This window comes from Lampetra fluviatilis, chromosome 13, assembly GCF_964198595.1.
Source record: "Lampetra fluviatilis chromosome 13, kcLamFluv1.1, whole genome shotgun sequence".
NCBI lineage: Eukaryota > Metazoa > Chordata > Hyperoartia > Petromyzontiformes > Petromyzontidae > Lampetra > Lampetra fluviatilis.
Window position 1 is genome coordinate 11,808,360 of NC_136287.1, and position 20,952 is coordinate 11,829,311.

Sequence of the window (20,952 nt, forward strand, 5' to 3'; positions counted from 1 at the left end):
TGTGGGACTTTCTGTACGCACAGCCCTATGTAAAAAGCAACATCTATTGTATTGGACAGTTAATGAAAGTGGTGGCGAGAAACCCATTTTAAGCCACGTGTATTTTTCCCTGGCAATGATGCAAATATGACACCTCTGTGGAAGGAGGGAGGGAGGGAGGTGGGGAGGGAGGGAGGGAGGTGGGGGCGGGGAGGCACCTTGTATTTGGCTGTGGTGGAGAAGTATGTCTTCCAACGGATGGTGTAGTGGCGCGCGTCTGGGATACGCTGGTTCTTGGCCAGAGTGTTGTCTGCCCAAGTGACCCTGATGGTGTCGTGGGAGATGACGAAGGCCTGAACCCCCACGGGGGGCAGCATGGGAGTGGGGAGATCTGGGACTGCCGTGAAAGGGTCCACGAAAAGGTCAAACAGGTCATCCTCCGCAGGATCTTCAGGGTCTGCGCGTGAGTGATTTAAATCAAACCCAAAGTCACACCATGTGAAACGCAACGAAACATGAAATAAACAAAACACGTGTGGGATTCATGGAGAGAGTTAAACGGCACGAATGCAATTAACGTAAATAAATACGATGTTTTAAAAAAAGAAACGGGGATGGGGGGGTTTGAAATGTGATGGTTCATGAGAACAATGAGAAGAAAACAAGAAGCAGAGAAATCATTAGTCGTTTGAAAGAGTGTACATGTTATACCCCTCCCTCGCCACATGCAATTGATGCAAAAGGTCAAAATTAATTATTCCGCATGACCAAAAAACAGGTGCAAAAGACCAATGCAAATCTGACATTTCACTAAGAGACGTTATTTTACGATGATTAAAACTAATACCATTCCGACATTTTATTAAAACTGCAATTACACGTAAACATTTCTGGATCAAAACAAACCAACCCCTGCAACTATTTAATACCATTTCCTGCAGCAAATGTCAATGATGCAAAGCGAATCATTAGCGCGGTCTTGAAAACGGGATCCTCCAGCTCATAATTCTCCCCGAGAATTTGGCATTCGCTCGCCAGGGGGTAAACACTGCCAACAGCGGCGGCGGCGCTCACCTGTGACGGCACGAGTGGTCGCGCTCTCGTACAGCGGCACGCCCTGCCCCATTTGGTTAAAAGCCCGCAGGGAGATGACGTACTGGTGATTTGGTTCTGCAAACGTAGAGCAACGGGAAGGGTTTTGAGATTCAGAAAAAAAAAGCGATCGATCGTCATTGACGTCAAGACCCGAGGCGTCATCGCGGCCAAAGCCGTTGTTGGAGAACACGGCGCCGCGCCGCCAAACCTATTAGTTCCCCACCTCCTGGCAGACCTCCCTGCAGCTGCTACGCAGCCGGATGACGCAGCCGATCCTCCCGAGATCCGGCCTGACAGCATCGGCGCACCATCGCCGAGGTGTAGAGCAAATATTTGCCAAACATTTCGATTTAAAGCTTTCGTGTCTGCAGGGATTCATCTTCTTGGTTCTTTCGGTGAAGTCACGTAGAAGGGAAATAATAAAATAAAACAAATAAAACTTTCATTTTATTATGTTTTATTTTTATTATTTTATTATATCCCTTCTACTTGACTTTACCGAAAGAACCAAGAAGATTTGCCAAACAATTTTTTTCGCGAAGCGTACCACGTTCTCACCGAAGGGGGTGTGGGGGGGGGGGGCGGGGAAGGACGTCTCGGCTATAGAAGTACAATCCTGCCGAGGCTCGCGCACGGAGCCGGATAGTACGGGACGCACACGTAAGGCTGCAACTGAGCATGGGGGGAGGCACATTTGTGCATGGACGGTAATGGAATCCCGGCTGTCCAAATCTTAGCGCGGTGTGCTATCCACTGTGCCACTACTCCATCTCTCTCGCTCACACGTAGACAAAGACCCCACCCCCCCATAACTTTTTCAGGCTGTTGGGGCAAGTGATGTTAGCTACAAACTACGAAGGTTGGCATGACACACGGGACAGGGTGGTGGGTGACCAGCACCACACTCGGCTGCTTCTGTTTCCCCAGAGCTGATGTTTACAGACTGTAGCGGACACTCATTTGAGGTTGAGTTGACCTAGGGGATGTTCAGGAGCAGTTCAGGTATTTTTCACTGATGCTGGCCATGAGTGGGAATTGAACTTGCTGGGTTAGTAGCGCAGTACACCAACCAATACATGTCCGCTCCCCATGCACAGACACAAACGTACGTGCCTACCCATGCAAAACAAAAAGATCTGTCTTCATGACACAGTGGACTATATTCAAGTGAGCATAAGAGACTAAGCCTAGCAATGGCTGTACAAGAATACTCCGACATGAAATATACGCGGCCAGAAATGTATTGTACGGTGGATGTAAAAAAAAAACCTTCATTGACCGTGGGTACTCTGCCAGTCTTTTCAAGTAAGAATGACATTACGCGGTTTAATATCGTAAGTCAGGGGGGCAAGACATTGTTCACAAGCAACACTCCAAGCATTGGGCAAATGAAAACTTCAATGAATAAATCGAATGGCATCTGCCGTCGCGTCTATCGTTCTTGACAGACGTACCCGGCGCACAAGAACCTATTGTGTTCCAAGTTGCGCTCGGAGTTTGTGCGCTCCTCCGCTTCGAATTGGCGCACGCTTACAGCGGGCGAAACAAATAGGATGTGGCGTAACACCTGGCCTGATCGGTTTGCGTTGGGCTGGTGCGCCGACGATACCATCAGACACGTCACGTCCTTTAAGTGACACGTGAACCCTCATTTGCATTCAGCGAACGCGACGTGGATTTGAACAAAATCCGAGGCCACATTTACATGCAGGCTACAATATCGTGTGCGCCATCTGAAAATGAACAACATGCCAAGTCACTCGCCGCGAACGTAAATGTCATTGCATCTCTCCCTTGGCACAGAACTGAACCAAGGAATTCATAGTTTTGGTTATTTTGGTAAAGTCACGCAGAAGAAAAATAATAAAATAATATAAATACAAAACAATGAAAATTCTCACCACATTTCGACAGCAACACAAGCAATCATCATCAGGTGATGTTATTTTATTATTTCTCTTCTGCGTGACTTTACCAAAAGAACCAAGAATATGAATCCCTGCAGTCACGAAAGCTTTAAATCAAAATTGAACCGAGGAAGTTTAAGGTGATTTCACTCAGGATGGCCTCTTCGAGGTAGATAAGTAAATAACGATAAATGATGATTTTTTTACTATTTAAGTATTTTTTATTAAACAACTTCGGGAGAAAAAAACAAATTCTACATTTTAGCAATGACTATCGTCTCTCTCTCTCTCTTGTAGCTGTGATTGTTTCAAATTCCAAATTTTCTTTTTGCACGCAATTATATTTGTAACCACCCACTGTTTCCTAAATCTGGTTCAGTCGACGACTGGCATGAATAATACCCATTCCAATTATATTCCAGGTGTACAACCTTATATATATATTTTAATATAGTTTCAATGATTAGTATCATCGTTAGAGAATCATGTTGCTGATCTTCAAGTAAAATTAATGGGGTGTTTTTCTTTGACATTTCACCTTCTATCTCTCCATTGTGTACTCATAGCAAGCAACTCACAAGGTTGCGTGTTTAAATTCCAATCAAGTCCACTCATCCTGTGTCATCCTTGAGGGTTGATGAGTAAATACCACTGCATTGTCATCACATGGCGATGCTGAATCTCTACGACAGCAATGTGGAATGTTCCCACGCTGGGTCAGGGCTGTCAACAGAGATTATCACTTTAACACGCCTGCTTCAGCAGTAAGACGCTTTTCACTTTGACTATGACAATATTTTCTTGCTGTGGTTTTCCCACCTGATGAGATTGCTTGTGTTGCAATCGAAACGTCGTGATTTAATTTATTTTTGTACCTACGTGACTTTACCGAAAGAACCAAAGAGTATGGATCCCTGCAGTCACGAAAACTTCAAATCTAGATAGGACATACCGTCAACACAGACACTCAATCCATAAAACAGTTTTTTTTTTAATACACGTTAACGACACATTTATATATTTACGCGATCTAACCCGAAAAAAAACAGTATTATGGATGATATTGTTCGCGAAAGCCTCCTAAACGTGTTCAACTGAGAGGCAATCAACAAAATCAATCACATTTGGAACATCCTGACGTGTGTTTTCGTTCAGCACGACGTTTAACGTTTCGCTCTACGCGCTCGGAGCTTCTTCAGTTAACGTTTCGGCAGTTGGAACCTTTTAGTGCGTTAGTTTGTTGTCCTTACAACCGCCCCACACCTCCGACTTCCGTTTAGCTTGGTTGGCTACGTACGGTGCCAAAGAAGTTCAACATACAAACAATATATTCTGGAAAAAAGCTCCCGGCATGCGGAGCGAAACGTAGCAAAACCAAGCGTTATGCAGCAGAATCGCAGAAACCTGTGCAGTGTAAAGTTTTAAGTTGTAAAAAAATAAAACCCACAAAAAGTACAGGGCACGCTCACTGGCTCAGGGTAATTTATCACGAAACACTGAGGACTCCAAATTGCATTTTATTTTAAGTTGCATTTTCTTCATAGGTTAATATACTATAGAAATGGCATTAATAGGTAGAAATGAATATACAGTAAAACCTTTGATTACGAGCATAATTCGTTCCGGAAACGTGTTTGTAATCCAAAGCACTCGTATATCAGTTGTGATCACATGGCGCTCGGCAGACAAAGTGTATACACGTACTACTCTTATTGCAAGACCACGCTCGTTTATCAAATTAATATTTATTTAAAAAATTTGCTCGTCTTGAAAAACACTCGCAGACCAAGTTACTCGCAATCCAAGGTTTTACTGTATATAGGTTAATATACTACAGATATGGCATTACTAGGTAGAAATTAATATAAATAGAAGACCAGAACCGCATTCTCTTGTAAAAACATATTTCGTGGTATGAAGAATGAGTGCAACAAAAACTAGTAAATAAAATAAATAAATAAGCCACTTTATAGGGTAAGGGAAGTGGTAAAGCCAGTGCAGTCGTGAACATGTTCTCATTTCTTGTAGAGAGAGAGACGAGCATTCGCTTGATTGAAATGGTCTTAACAAGGCGTGGAGTTCATCTTCTTGGTTCTTTCGGTAAAGTCACGTAGAAGGGAAGTAATAAAATAATAAAAATAAAACATGATAAAACAATTCTCACAGTGAGAATTGAAAAATAATAAAAATAAAACATAATAAAACAATTCTCACAGTGAGAATTGTTTTATTATGTTTTATTTTTATTATTTTATTACTTCCCTTCTACGTGACTTTACCGAAAGAACCAAGAAGATGAATCCCTGCAGTCACGAAAGCTTTAAATCGAAAATTTATTATGTTTTATTTTTATTATTTTATTACTTCCCTTCTACGTGACTTTACCGAAAGAACCAAGAAGATGAATCCCTGCAGTCACGAAAGCTTTAAATCGAAAATTTATTATGTTTTATTTTTATTATTTTATTACTTCCCTTCTACGTGACTTTACCGAAAGAACCAAGAAGATGAATCCCTGCAGTCACGAAAGCTTTAAATCGAAAATTTATTATGTTTTATTGTTATTATTTTATTACTTCCCTTCTACGTGACTTTACCGAAAGAACCAAGAAGATGAATCCCTGCAGTCACGAAAGCTTTAAATCGAAAATTTATTATGTTTTATTTTTATTATTTTATTACTTCCCTTCTACGTGACTTTACCGAAAGAACCAAGAAGATGAATCCCTGCAGTCACGAAAGCTTTAAATCGAAAATTTATTATGTTTTATTTTTATTATTTTATTACTTCCCTTCTACGTGACTTTACCGAAAGAACCAAGAAGATGAATCCCTGCAGTCACGAAAGCTTTAAATCGAAATTTAAAGCCGTGGAGGTGAAATATCTTTGATGGGATATTCCCCCTGCCGGCAGTATTACATTTCTATCATGGAACAGTCTTGAGAGATGACAACCAGACAGCTACGTCTGGCGTTACTTCAATTGCTCGCCATTAAAACACAACAAACTTTCTTCTCAGTGAAGCGCTCATCCCTGCTTAGTGGCTCTGAGCCAGTGATGAGAATTCCACAGTGCTATGACAAAAGTGAATTTCTATTTAAGATAACATATTTTGATTTTCCAGGATTTGTCAACCTTATTCACCTTATTATTCTGTCTTTGCCCTCAATTTATTTCAATTGTCCTCTTGCCATCACGTCATCAAGGTTAGCCATCAAGGTCAAACCTCTACCATGTCGTCACGGCATGAGTGTGGTGATGCCACCGCACCCATGCCATCACTTCCTCTCCTTCTGCCAGCGACCGCGACTCCGGTCGTAACCCACCGAGGTTGTCGATGGCGTAGTAGCGCTGCTTGGTGTCGACGCGGATGGTCTCGGCGTAGGGGCTGCCTACACCGTAGCCGATGAGGTAACCCCGCACCATGACGCCGTGGCTGGCCGGAGGCGTCCAGCTCACCACGATGCTGGTGGTGAGCGGCCGAACGTGCAGCGAGCTGGGCTGGTCGGGCACGCGCGACTCTGCGCAAAAATAAAAAACAACGGCGGTGAGCGGCGGTGAGCGGCGGTGGGGCAGAGGAGAGGGCAACGCCGTGAAGCCAAACAACTCGCCGCAGAGAGAGAGGAGAGAATGTCATGCAGAGCTTCCACAAATTGGGCATCAACCTCACTCAAACATTTCACAAGTATTGTAACAATCCATGTGCATATTGGGAGGGGGGGGGGGGGGGATGGGATCAGCCGCATAGCAGTTTAATGACAACAATTTTGTCGCTACCATAAGCATGTTTGAAATTGGTGAACTGCCAAGTGGCTAACAGTCAAGCAACAATGCACAGCACATTGCAAAGGAGAGGTTTACTTCATTCACATTATTAACCTTTTGTGAATCTCTCCTGTGTCCACGATCGTAACTTAGTTATGTACTGTACAACACCTGTACTGTTACAGGAGGGCCATGAATCAGGGGCTAGCAGCTCATTGGGCCCTTCCCGCTGAAATAAATAAAATCTATCTCTCTATTTATGACCGAAGTTCATACATTTTATTTTGGGCCTAAGGATTCAAATCTCCTGATCTGCATTCAAATTTGAATACATATATTTGTAACATGAGCTATTAAGTTATGCATGTAAGATAAGATTCATTTAGGAGGGTCCTGCATTGTAAATATAGATTTGTTTTATTGTTGTTAAACATTTTTTGCATATTTTCAATGCAGCCGGAGACCTTGGAGAAAACCATTCACGAGAATCCCACTCAAAAGTCCACACAGATGGGTAATATAGATTTTTCTTCGGTAATAATAATTACTGCTTCTGAAGCACCTTTCACCTGGAGGTCACAGGGCACTGTACACAGCAGAAAAAAAATGAGTGCAGACGTACACAAATCAAATCCATCTCCATAACAAATTATTCACAAGATATAAACAAAAACTCCCTTTAAAAAATAAGTGCTTCTTAAGGTGGGATTTGAATAAACCGAGGGGAGTTGAGCGAATCGTTTGATTGTCCATTGGAAGTGAATTTCGCAGCCTGGGGGCACACCAGAAAAACAAGAACTGGCATGTCCCCCCTGGCCACCTCAAAGCGTAGGAGATCTGACTTTTCACAGCACACGATAATCCCTGCGCGACGCACCAACCCTCCTTCCAGAGTGCCGTATGACAGACGAGCAGCAGCACCACTCTTGTGGACGCTATGAAGGCGTCTACCCAGGCACGTGTGGTGAAGGGGGGGGGGGGTGACACGTGGCGGAGAGGAACGGGCTTCGCTGGTTTCTAGACTCAATCACAGACGCCTCCCCTGTGTCCTTGCAAACCCCTTGACACTCAGCAGACCCCTTTCAGGCTTTTGTGGAGCCCCAAATGATCCCCATGGACCCAGGGGGCCATGACTCAAGACTTCTTTTTTTACAGTTTAATGTGTTAACCGTTTACCGTGGGGCGCACAAAAGGAAAGTCGGCAGCAGCCGAGCTCCCCAAGCAAACCGTATATCCCCCCGTTAAAAACCAAAGGCAAAACTTGTCGACGATTACAATAGTGACTAGACCCACATTATTTGGTTCTTTCGGTAAAGTCACGTAGATATAAAAATAATAATTAAAAATAAAGTAAATACAAATAATATAAATAAAAAGTGAGTAGACCCCTTACAGATTTCACAATCCATTAGCGGGTGATGCGATAGATTACAGTGTACATGTCACATTGAGGTAATGCTTAATTCGAAATGTTACATAGAATTGATGCCCGTGACTATGCCTCTTCTAAGCATGATCTCGCTTTCGGCAACCATTACACGCAACCCCCCCACAGAGGTAAGTCCACGTGGGTGTTGGTAACGTAGCACTCGCGCTCGGTGGAGCGCTTCGTAAGTAATGAGAAATCAAAACGGCGAGGATGCTGCAGCTCAACCCAAAAGGGAACATTACTTAGGTCCCACCTCCTCCCCCCTCGTCCAGGTGACAGAAGATGAAGGATGAAAGCATCCCGATATATATACACACACACACACGCGGGAGATCCACACGCGTTCGCATCCGTTGCTTAAGAATACCGTCCTGCTGCCCTTTATTCTTCTTGGCGACGCGGCCGCGACCGGCGCCACCCCCCGCAGTCGTCCGCCGCACTTTACCCACAAACACCCGCGTATCCGGCATCCGCCAGGGCTGCATAGGCGTGAAAGTGTGACTCACCATCCAAGTCGTCTTCAAAGGTCTCCGCCGAAACCCATTCAGAGGACGGACCCGTCCCATTAATGTTCATTGCTGCCACCCTGAAGCTGTACTCCGAGCCCTTTTCAAGACCTAGACAGGCAGGGAAAGAGATGCATCAACTTCCCCAGCAGTGGCTGTAAATGAGGTGCTGCTCCAGCCACTTCGGTGACAGGCAATGCCTTCGTTCCAACTTGAAATAAATTTACCCACCACAATCGCTGTACGTTCAGCTCTCACCCTCGGATGAACGTTAGAACACAATTGAACCAAGTATTAATTCTATAATAAGTTACAACACACGTGACATTGCTAATTTACACATGTATATACAACGATATCGGCATCATGTGTCATTTATTCTTCATGGTGCTCTGGCAGAAAACTAAACACGCAAATGCAAAGTTGACTGTCGCGTAAACTCAGTATTCATCATGGGTATATAAAACGCACACCACTTATTTGGAAGTCAACGGCAATTGTCTTATAAGGGACCGGCCCTCACCATGGGATCGTAGAATTTCAACTAACACAGCTCTGAGATCCCACAGGAGATTGGCGCAGCACGAATGCTTGGTGGAGCTGGGCGAGCATTTGCCTTGACCGAATATTTATAACATTACGCGTTCCTGTAACATTATTTAAACGTACAGCCCCTCTGTCAATCCACTCTCTGAATGAAGGAATCCCAATAGAGCATGGGTTATCCACCACACGTCACCACGCTGGCTAGTGCCACTTGGTGAAGGGAGTCGCCAAGCACCAGTTCAGATACGACTCATCGCCGATGTCAGCTGTGGCCACGCATTGTAGATTGAAAACGAATTTGTTTAGAACTGCTTTTTTCATTTAGTTCGTTGACCTTCCTCCACATCTCCGATTAGCGCAATTGTCTACGTATGGTGGGAAAGAAGTTCAACATACAGGACATACATTGGACCCAGGTCACTAGATTCAGAGCACAGCGCATGAGCCACTGCACCACCACACTCCACCCTCTTCCCATTAATCACGCTCATACGTTGAGGTTTTTTTTTTAGCTTTGCATTTTAATCTGGATTCATTCCCAGTGGCTTAATAAGAGTGGTGAGACCAGCGAACGGCCCTAGAGCACACCTGAAAGCTGATGCCAGAGTTGGTTTCCCTCTGTGTTTTCCGTTTCTCCGCGCCTGAAGCCCTTCTTGTGACGGATTTTGTAGCCGGTTATGGGCCCGTTCTGCGTCCCTTGCGGCGGAGGAAGCCAGCGCACTACAATGGTCTACATTCAACAAGGGGTGGAATCAAAAGAGCACTGTTAACACGTCCACAAAGGGCGGTGAACGGCACGCGACCACGACATGGCTCAAAGACGGGAGAGAGAAAAAAATATAATTAATAGCGCCGACCGACCAAGGTAATGAAAGTGGTAAAGGCTGCGGTGCTGCGATGCACAGCAATTGGCAAATGGACTATGCGATTGGGATGGACGTCAAAAGAGTTATACGCGGCGAGTTAAATAAGCTGCGATATTTCCAAAAGGAGGTCAGCTACGTTTCAATACACAAACACGGAAATTACTTCACGGGGGTGACGTCGACGGTTACACACAAGGAGCATCGACGACGGAATCAACGAATCCCACCTTTGAATTGAGAACTTCTAAGGTCACGTTGGAAGGTGGAGCACTGGGAGCTGCAAAACAACATGAAGTTAGCCGACTCAAGAGCTGACGTACGAGTGGGCGCAAGGCAACAGCAGCAGCAGCAGCAGCATCACAGGCAAACGAATCAGACAACGGAGCGATGTGTCACGGCCAACGTGAGCTACATGGACCAAAAAGCCCCCCCCCCCCCATTCCTATCTTTCTACGTTCTTAACATGAATATGAATATATATTTGGCTGGGAAAATTGAATGGTCTGTTTGCAACTGCATATTTGATGAAGTCAGAGTCTCGCCGATGAAATGAGCAACAGTGAGCTTCCTCCTCGTGTCCGCTGACAGTGCGGAGCCAGAAAAACTAGATTTTTGCATGTGGCAGAAACTGAGAATACCTGAAGAAATTGAGGGAAAAGCATGAACAGAAATCTGGTCTGGCAGGTGATTATGCCACAATTTCTCCGATGAGCATACATCAAATCAATAGTAAGAGGTGTCTGTTGACAATGGTCATGATGAGAATAGCTGGGAAATGACAGTCTATTAAAGAACAAACATGAAGAAGTCACACATTGCTATGGTGGGGGGCCAGCCTCTTCGTAGAATGAACGCTGGTTCACTTCCCACCAAATGAATGCTGATCTCATTAACTCCGGAGGGCTGTTGAGTTTATGCGTTTACCCCAAAAGAGCGATTTAAACTTGAAGCCTGTCAATTAATTGCAAGCTGAGCGTTCTAACTCTGATACCAAGAAGCCTGATATCATTTTGATGCAATAATTTACAGCCCATCGTCAATTCAATGCTGGATGAAGGGCCCTCGATGGTGTCTTGATCGGGGGTTGCTTGACCATACCCCCCCCCCCCCCTTGTTGCATGGACTGGGAATCAAATTCAGGTCTCTAGGTTCAGAGGCACTGCCCTATCCACTGCATTACTGCTCTAGCCCCAGGCCCCTGTGTATGTAACGTTTACTGTGGACAATCGAGCTCAAGACTGTTTGTAGTTTTGACTTAAAATTTTCGTGAATGCAGGAATTAGTTATCTTTGGTTCTTTCGGTAAAGTCACGTAGATAGAAAAATAATGATAAAAAATTAAGTGAAAAAAATCATGAACATTTAATAAAAATAATAAAACCAAAAAAACACTAATGTAGACCAGTGGCGGCTCCTGCAAATTCTCTCAGGGGGGGCAAATGTCTGATTGATTGATAAGGATAAGGTCCACCCATGCAATGGATAAATTAACAGCTTAAGCATGTAAAGGCAACTTCACTTCTTTAATATTAATGAAAAATAAAGTGACTCTTACAATACATCTTGTTTGTTTCTATACTCACTATTATTACAATCCACTCAAGTTTCTTTTATTAAAGATTCCACTAGGTGGCGACAAATTATATTGTTGGATGAAACGTGCTTACGTATGATGACGTAAGCACGTTAGGGCGAGCCCTCCCGGAAGCCATAGGGAATTGCATTGCAGCGCCCCCCGGTCGAAAAAAAACATCTTTGAATGTAAGTCTATGGGGCCACTCGGGGCGATTCTCAGCCGGAGTGAAATCGCCCAAAAAGAGGCGGTACTCCACAGAACGTGACATGACACTGATTGGACTATATCCAGAGGCACAGTGACGGCTAGCGTGACTCTGTGGTTGAATGACATTGGTGGTGCGTCGCCCAATCGCCTAATGAAGAAACCGCCCCTGATGTAGACTGTAGCCTGGTTCTTAATTGGAGTGAGTGTACTTGCAATCTATAATGTGGACTGTAGCCTGGTTATTAAGTTTGGTGAGTGCACTGGCAGTTTCTAATGTAGACTTATTCTGGTTCTGTCAGTAATAAAACATTTAAAAAAATACTTTCAGTAATACAAATTTTAAAAAACGTATTACTGAAAGAACCAGAATGAGTCTCTATTATATACTGCCAGTGCGCTCACTCAGGTTAAGAAAAAAAATATGAATCTCAGTTTGTAACTTTAATTGCCCGCCCAGGTGAGCTACCAGTGATTGGCATACTCATGTAATCATTAATTCCTCCAGGTTACATGAATGTCTCGTTTGCTGATAACAGCCTTCCCCCAAACACAAATGTGAACGTAGGTATCTTGCTGAAGGTCAGTCAGCTGAAACACTGAGATCTGCGATTTTTTTAGTGTAAAAAATATATATTTTACAGTGTCAGTCAGTCGAATGATACTTTAACGAAGAACCCTTCATCACAACCTGCACACTGCTAGACACCATCGGCCTCATAGAGACAATAAACTCGCAGCATGCTTTATGGAATTGATTGAGCAAAAATTGCCTAGGCTGCAGAGAGTCAAAATACTTACTGGAATGCCATTATAACCATTAAGGAAATAATTTGGATTGGGATCTAATCAACTTGAATTATTTAGTATTCTACGGGGTTACACGAGGCTGATACGCTCCACTGTTTACAAATTAACTTTTTATTACAAGTCTTTCGTTAGGTGAATTTACCGAGGCAGGCTGCAATAAACAAGTCTCTTGGTTCCCAGGGAGGTATAGGAGGGAAATAATTCCCTTTCATAAGAAGCATATGGAAACAAAAATCCTAACAAACAATGCTCCCAACTGAAACCAACTACCTGCCTATATCTTCATATTTGTTCTTTAATAGGCTGTCATTTCCCAGCTATTCTCATCATTGACCATTGTCAACAGACACCTCTTACTATCGATTTATTGTATGATTATTGGAGAAATTTGCAGCATAATCACCTGCCAGACCAGATTTTTGTTCATGCTTTTCCCTCAATTTCTTGAGGTATTCGCAGTTTCTGCACATGCAAAAGCAAGTTTTTCTGTTTTTAATAATGAAGATATGTTTGCTCAATAGATTGTGCTGTGGTATTTATCTACATTGGTGGTTTTCAATCAGAGACCCTCAGTTCAGTTTCAAAACTTTTTTCAGCAGGGTTCTGTTTAGGATTCTTTGCAACTTATTTTTAAAAAAATAATTCCCAGCCTGCGACCGCTGTGAGTGTGGATTACTGCTCACAAATCAGAAGTCCCAATTGCAATAAAAACTCTGTCCATCACCCGCCCAGGTGTATCACTTCATGGAAAATCAACAATGATTGTCTCACAGATAGACTGGTCCTGCTGTAGAATGTCCTACGCTAGCTCAGATTGGTTATGGACATGAATGCCCCCCCTACCAATCCCCAATACTCATTTGAGGAAATTGGCGCTGAAGCTCCCTTCATACGCTGGCCTTGCTCTGTGCCCTCTCCACGTCACGGGCCCATCGGCCACGCCTAAATGGGATCACTCAATTGATCGGTCCACTACACGGTACTAAGTGGCATATGTAATGCGAGGGAAGAAATACATTGCGTGAAGGAATGAATCGATGAACTTATGGATTTCTTAATTTGTCAACGAATGGTGCAGGCATTTGCCGAGCTGTATAGAGTCAATGAACAGATAATTTTCTTCTTCTTGGTTCTTTCGGTAAAGTCACGTAGAAGGAAGTAATAAAATAATAAAAATAAAGCATAATAAAATAATTCTCACGACGTTTCGGCCACAACGCAAGCAGCCGCCCTCTAGGTGAAGAATGAAACACCACCAAGCTTGGAGCGTATATTTAAGGAGCCTATATTTTATTATGTTTTATTTTTATTATTTTATTACCTCCCTTCTACGTGACTTTACCGAAAGAACCAAGAAGTTGAATGCCTGCAGTCACGAAAGCTTTAAATCGAGATAACTTTCCGTGAATGAACAAACGAACGAACGAACGAGCAGGTTTGCGCAGAGCGTTGCCGAGTGGGCAGAGAGGCTGGCAGGCGTACCGTCGGAGTAGGTCCGCGCCACCACGTCCTCGGTGGAGGCTCCGGGCCGTGCCGGTTGAACGGCGACCACGCGGAAGCCGTACTCCCGTGTGCTTCTTGAGGCCGTGCATGCTGTACGACTGGCCCCCCACATCCACCTCCTACCCAGGTTGCGGCACGGGCGGCAACGGAGAGTCACAACGCCGCCAGGCACCAGTGCCAAGTTCATCTTTCGGCGAGCGGTGACGGACGGTCCGGAATGCTGCCGAAGAAGCGGTGGCTTCGCCAGTGCTAGTGTTTAATAAGCCATTAAAGCCGTGGGTTTCATCTATTTAGCATTTTCATTTTTTCGTTCACCAATGAGCAAGAAGTCCCACTTGATATTGAAAGCGCATCTATAAAAGCACGATTAAATAGAATCAGCTTCACAGAGAGCTTTCCTCTTCATTGACAGTCATCTACTAATTCATTAACGACATGCGCGATCATGTTTGTGACCTCTTGCTGTCTCGTCTTTCTTTCCCTGCTGCTTTCATCGCTGTCGTTCTAAGGTACTGCACCCTCTGGATTTCATCTCTTGATTCCCCGATATGATTTACGCGCCTGGCCGATTCCTTCCGTCACTCGTCATCTCCTATCATCTGCGTCCCTTTCCTCCAGCGCTCACTGTCGCTGGCTGCTACAAAATTATGGGAAATGGGCAAGAGCGCAGCAGTTTCATTTGATTCAGCCAAACTTAAACAAAGCCCCAGGACCATGAGTAATTGGTGGAATGAGGCTCGCTGTTCAATATATTTCAAATTAAAAGAACGCCACTGTTGCTTATAAATATTATATGTATATTTGTAAATAGCTACTCTCCGCACTTCTTATTGAAATTATGCCGTCACAACGAATGAAAGCAATAACAAATAAAGCACTAATTCAAACACTTATTTTAGCAGCGTACACCTGGGGAGAGAAAACAAATGCCTAATCGTGTGCCTTATTAATAAACACCAGTTACAATAGATTACTTGCCAGGTCGTAGCCACAGAAGAGGTTAATGCATTGGCTTGGACAGTGCTGACAACGCTGTGGAAGGTCAGAGCACAGAGAGTCAGCAAGGGCAGGTTCAATTTATTTGGAACCCGATTTGATGGCTCTGTGTTTTAAGGTAAGTCAATCTGGCTGGTCTGGGAAGTTTATCGGAAGGGAGGGAACATCCCTTAGAGCTACAAGGGGAGATTGATAAATGAGCTGACAGCCATGTCTGCCTTCCGTGATGAAAAAGAAGGAATTTGCTGAAAATCTTGTTAACCTTCACGCAGCCTATCAATAAAGGGACCAAATTGTTTTTTTTGTTCAATTCCCAAATGCACCCGAATGAAAAAAAAAACCCCCAACAACCACATACACACTACGCCTACACGGCATTCGCACCCACACACTGTCGGTTGCCAACAAAAGCTGTCCTCGCGATCTTTGACACCCGCAATGTATCGTCACGTTTCCAAACCTAACGATCGCACCATCATCGTTCCGCGCGCGAGCACGCGCTCCGCGTAATTTGATAAGTTGGGCGGTGACCGGAGATTAACGAGCAGAACTGGCTCCGCTTGATGCCTTCGAATATCAACAGTGTCCGAGCCAGACGTGGTGACAGGGTCGATGACGCTTACGCGACACCACAGAGACGCTGTCGCACACCTCGCAGGAGGTTTAAACCTCAGCGTCTTTAGACTCGGAGCACCAGCGGATAAAGTAAGCACTCGTCGATGGGGCTGTTAATCACACACGGGGGGAGGGGGGGGGGCGGGGGGTGGCGGGGGGTAGGGAAGGTCTTCGGGGAGGCAGTGACCCATCTTCCAAGGGGAGCATGCGCTTACGGCAGCAGATCTCAAATTTGGCTTCACGTCAGGGGCGGTTGTGAAGCTGTTTGCCGGACCATTGGGCGAGTTGGCATTATCTGCTTAGCGACCTCCTGCTCCCGCCCAGCACGCTCCCCGTGTCAACACCACCTCCCATCCCAATGGTGTAGCCACCTGGGATCTCAAATAAAGCTTACGGTGGGGCCGTGTTGGAAGTGGTGTAAAGGGGTTGCATACCGGGATCCGTCCTGGTGGTGACTACTGTACGTAACGCAGAGGTGCTGGAGCTCACTTCTCTCAACAAACAACAAATCCATCTCGGCAAAGGCGATACTATCGCTAAAGTGCAATTGGACAGGCATTTGAGTCTTAATGTTCTCTCAGCCTTATTAATGAATGGCAATTGATGTTCTTTCACAAGTGACTGATGATAGATGAGGATGCTTGATAAAGCTAACCCACTACACGTGTGCAGTCGCACACAAAATCCTACGGTCATGTGGAAGAATCGCTAAATAGAAAGCAATAACGTCGCGTCCGAGAGAATGAAATATGGTAAGGCTGTTATTCAGATAACCCATTTCATTCCATGTAGTGTCCAACTGAATAGAAAACGTTTAATAAAGTTGATGATTACTTGGGATTTCCAATGGTTGTGAGCGCAGCGAGAGTGAAATCTATTCGGGGGGGGGGGGCTTAACAACCGCCAGACCCAACTGCATGTGCCTACAAATCCTGCAGAACATCATTGACTCTGGTCCAGTGCGTCGTTAATGAGAGATCCATGGATCGCTTTCACGCGGAAAGAGACTTTGCGCATTGCAGTCTTTGATTTAACATCACATTATCGTACATTGCAAATGTCTTCAAAAGGGGGGGAATTATATTGCCGTAATTTATGACGCTGCTTAATTGCATCATTATCGTCGTCATTATGAATTAATCTTAGGAATAATAATTTAGCAATTTGTTAGCAATGTTGGATTAAAAGTTGACCAACTGGCCTTACGCTGTGCACTCATGAACTGGGGGTTGCCTGAGCAGTGGGCGGGGCTTGGTGTAGGAATGGGCGTGGCATATGAGCAGTGGGCAGGGCCAATGTGAGAAAGTGTGAGGCCACTCCCCTATTGGTGGGGCTAGTGAATGAGTGGGCGTGTCCATATAGAAGTGGGTGGGGCCAATGGAGGGTAGGGGGGCTGTCAGCTTGCCACGTGTCCTGGTGGAGCCTGCCAGTAATGTCGTCCTAGCTTGATTCTCTCACCTGCTCGCCATCCACGCCCGGGCTCCGCTCCATGTAGTAAAGGCGGTAGTTGAGGATTGGGCCATTTCCTGAGATGGGCATGTCCCAGCTCAGAGTGATGGAGGTAGCAGAGGTGACTTCGGCTTCCAGATTCATAGCCGGCCCCGGCACTTGCACTGGTTTAACAAAATAAAAGAAAACAGGAAGAGCAAACAGCCAAATTCATCTTTCTGAATTATAAAATGTATCGCAAAATCCCCCAAAAGATTCTGTTTGCAGTGTCAACAATGTTTTTTTACTTTTGTATTATATATATAAACAAGTCCTTGTGATGCTATGCACAGTTCCGTAAATAAGTCTCATTTTTATTTGTGATGTGTTTTGCAATGCAAAAATATCACAGGAATCAATAACGAGAACAAACAAAAGTAAATGCATACATATTTAGGGTAAATAGCGTATAAAGTTCATAAACATCGATTCTTGAATGATGATATACACTAGTTAGGAAATGCTCTGGAAAGCTGCTCTGGATAGTATTTGGCCTACTCTTCCATTTTTGACCAGTCATTTTCGAAGATTTAATTATTATACATATTTACGTGGGTAAGAAATAATCAGCCATCGGAACCTCATTTGCCAGTAAAAAATATGATAATTGGTTTTTTACCCTTCTATCTGGCAACAAAACTGACACCTTTTTCTACAAGGAGTCATGTTTGCATAGACCACAATACCTGCAGTCATAATGCAAACAAAAAACATAAGTCTGATAATGTATGCACTGTCCTTGAAGATTTTGCGCCTTTTGGCGTCATCTGGTCCAACCCATGTGAGACTAGGCTCTAAGGAAAGCTGTCTCGGGTGTGGACCAATCAACTTCAAGGACAGTGCATACATTATCAGAGTTATGTTTTTTGTTTGCATTATGACTGCAGGTATTGTGGTCTATGCAAACACGACGCCTTGTAAAAAAGGTGTCAGTTTTGTTGCCAGATAAAAGGGTAAAAAAACAATTATCAAATATTCAGCCGTTACGGTGGTTTTAACAAGAATGACCTGCCGGAAAGAGGTGCGAGCGCCAACATTTAACCCCGACACACGCGGCCTTCTCATAGACTAACTGTGGCGGTGACACCATGTACACTGCTGGTGGGCAGGAAAGGGCGGCAGATTTCAGAACCCTAATCGGGGCACACTTACATAAAAACGGCTTCAAACTCCATCCCCACAGCAAAAGCAAATATTAGCAAGATGTTGGAAACACAATGTATTATTCCCACCGAGCATAAAATAGGAGCATGATCTATAAACTTCATTTTTTTTTTGGTGTGGTAAGGGAGGTCAATTAAACAGGTATAAGAGGAGCAGCAGATTTGATGATAGCATATTCTGTAGGCTGTTCCCACATGTGCTAGAGAATCCAGTTTGCCAAGGACAGGCAATTTGAACAGTGGGTCTTCTTGCCAGCTTATCAGCTGAGATAATCAGCCAATTTTCTCCCTCCCCTTCTCACTTAGCAAGATAATCGGATTGTACCCTGCTTCTGCTTATTAAAATACTATTTCAACACTAGGTACCTTTAATTTAAACTCTGAAGATGGCCAATGTTGGATACCACTGAAAACCCATTTCAGAGAATCTCATTTCACAGTTTTAGAATTGGCATTGCCTGTCAAGATTCATCCATCAACCGCGGACACATTGGCCAGGAACACGTGCAAATGAAACACATCCAGCGAGCATGGCATTAGGGTCTCCAGGAGGAAAGACTGTGAGCTCGTTTGTGAGTAAATTACAGCATAATCATAGCAGCAGCAGCAATGGCACAAATAATTCAGTTTAGTGGACCCAAAGTTCATTTCTATATCAAATTTTTTCCTATTTTTCACTGCCTGCAAACAAGGGGAGGCAATTTTCAAAGTAGTGTAGATGCTAATAATCCATTATTTTTTCGAATGCAATCGTGTAAGAGAAATAACACTGCAGCTGGGTAAAAACCTCTCAAAACCGCGTCGGCTTTGGGGGTTGCTTGACCATACTTAACCAAACTGGTCATTGTGGGTGGGATAAGGGGGCACATGCACTGGAATGGTTCAGATGTTGCTCACCACTGATGTTGGCCGTGGACGAAAATCGGACTCGGGTCACCGGGTTTCATAGCGCAGTGTGCTAACCACTGTGCCACCACTCTCTCCACCCCATTAGGTGTAAGTGTTTTATAAAAATGTGACCCATTACCTTCAAGGGCTTTTAGAAAAGACAGTAACAAATCGAGATTCTATAATGCTCGACACAACGTGCATGTACCACCATGCACAGTTGATGGGCAAGAGCTCCAACTTGGAAATTATGTTTCTGGGCCAAGCAAAACACCTTTATCATGGACCAAATTAACATAACCGTGAAGATACCGGAGAGACATCAGTGCTACAGCAAAAGCCAAAACAACTCGTAAAATTAAGTCGAGAACATTTCCTTTTGACAGAAAAAAGATGGGAGTGTGCAAAAGCACTTCTCAGCGCAGAGAGACAGTCACCGTATTTACGTAACGTGAGGGACAGCACCTTGAAAATCCGGTGCAACAACAAAAAAACGAGAGATTTCAAGAGAGTTAACAAATGCACAGATGTGACGTTATTGACAGCTTTCGTTTGCGGACACTGCTTAGCAAGGTTAAAATCACTGAAACATATGGCTGTTGAGCTCTTTACGGCTCGTGCTTGCTGCTGATCACCTGCTCACAGAAGAATAAAAACCCGTTCACACGTCAGAGGTAACGGCAGAGGTGGGGAGCTGTTTTAGTTTTGGTCGCGTCTCATCAAGCACCCCTCCTCTCCGTCGACCGAGCGGACCGGCCGCTCGCCGTGGGGACCGACCTTCAGCCTGTGTGGCCACCCTGATCGTCTGGGAGCTCTCCCCCAGGCCGTGCTTGCTGAGGGCCATGACGCGGAAGGAATACTCCGCCTCGGGGTGGAGGTCGACGACAGTGACCTGCAGGTCCCCTGGCTTGGTGGTGTTCACCGCTCGTTCCCTAGGGAGAGAGGTCACGACCGCCGGTCATTGGCGCTGTTACCAGTTGGTTGCCAACGTATGCGGCGGGACTCCTTTGGGCGGGATTTGGCACAACTTCGGTCGGGCACTTTAATGATGTCAGCCGAGGTTCAATTTGCACCTGTTGGATTTCTCTTGAAAAAAAGTGTGAACAGATGTGCACCATGCTCCGTGTACACGATTTGGCAGAACCAAAGGTAGGCAAAAACCTGAGGTTAATTTTTTTTATAATAATCATTGTTAAAAGTTTGAGTAGAGTGCAAATAGATTTTTTAAATATACTTCGTTCTTACTTAAGATCAATGCATTTTGATTTGTGTATTTCCAGTCACACGTGGCTCAGTAGGAGAGCGAGTGGCTTGCAGTTGGAAGTTTGCAATTTCAAATCCTGGTTGGCAGTTTACCCGGCCCATCATCCCTCCGGGGTCACTTAAATGAGCGCCACAGTGTGCGAAAGTCAACAGCGGTTATCCTATGGATGCACACACCCGCGACATAGTAATGTGGAATGACCACCAATGGCTATTTGAGCAGAAAATCACTTTCACTTGATTTGGGAGAGTACGTGTTGTAAATCACGATTAAAGTAAAAACTCACGTGAGAGGCGTTTGTACATAAAGAGCAATGTTGAGCATTTGCAGGATTTTTTTTATGGACATGTCT

At 44.5% G+C, this 20,952-nt stretch overlaps 1 protein-coding gene across 1 annotated transcript in view; it reads right to left on the reverse strand.

Annotated features, from left to right (window-relative positions):
* Positions 1 to 20,952, reverse strand: part of LOC144935547 (neogenin-like) — a 171,069-nt gene that overhangs the window by 36,285 nt on the left and 113,832 nt on the right. The window contains 10 exon segments of the mRNA XM_078862307.1: positions 198 to 436; positions 1,054 to 1,149; positions 6,309 to 6,503; positions 8,683 to 8,793; positions 9,817 to 9,958; positions 10,322 to 10,371; positions 14,166 to 14,250; positions 14,252 to 14,305; positions 17,256 to 17,410; positions 20,114 to 20,268. Of these exon segments, the coding sequence (XP_078718433.1) occupies positions 198 to 436; positions 1,054 to 1,149; positions 6,309 to 6,503; positions 8,683 to 8,793; positions 9,817 to 9,958; positions 10,322 to 10,371; positions 14,166 to 14,250; positions 14,252 to 14,305; positions 17,256 to 17,410; positions 20,114 to 20,268 (1,282 nt within the window).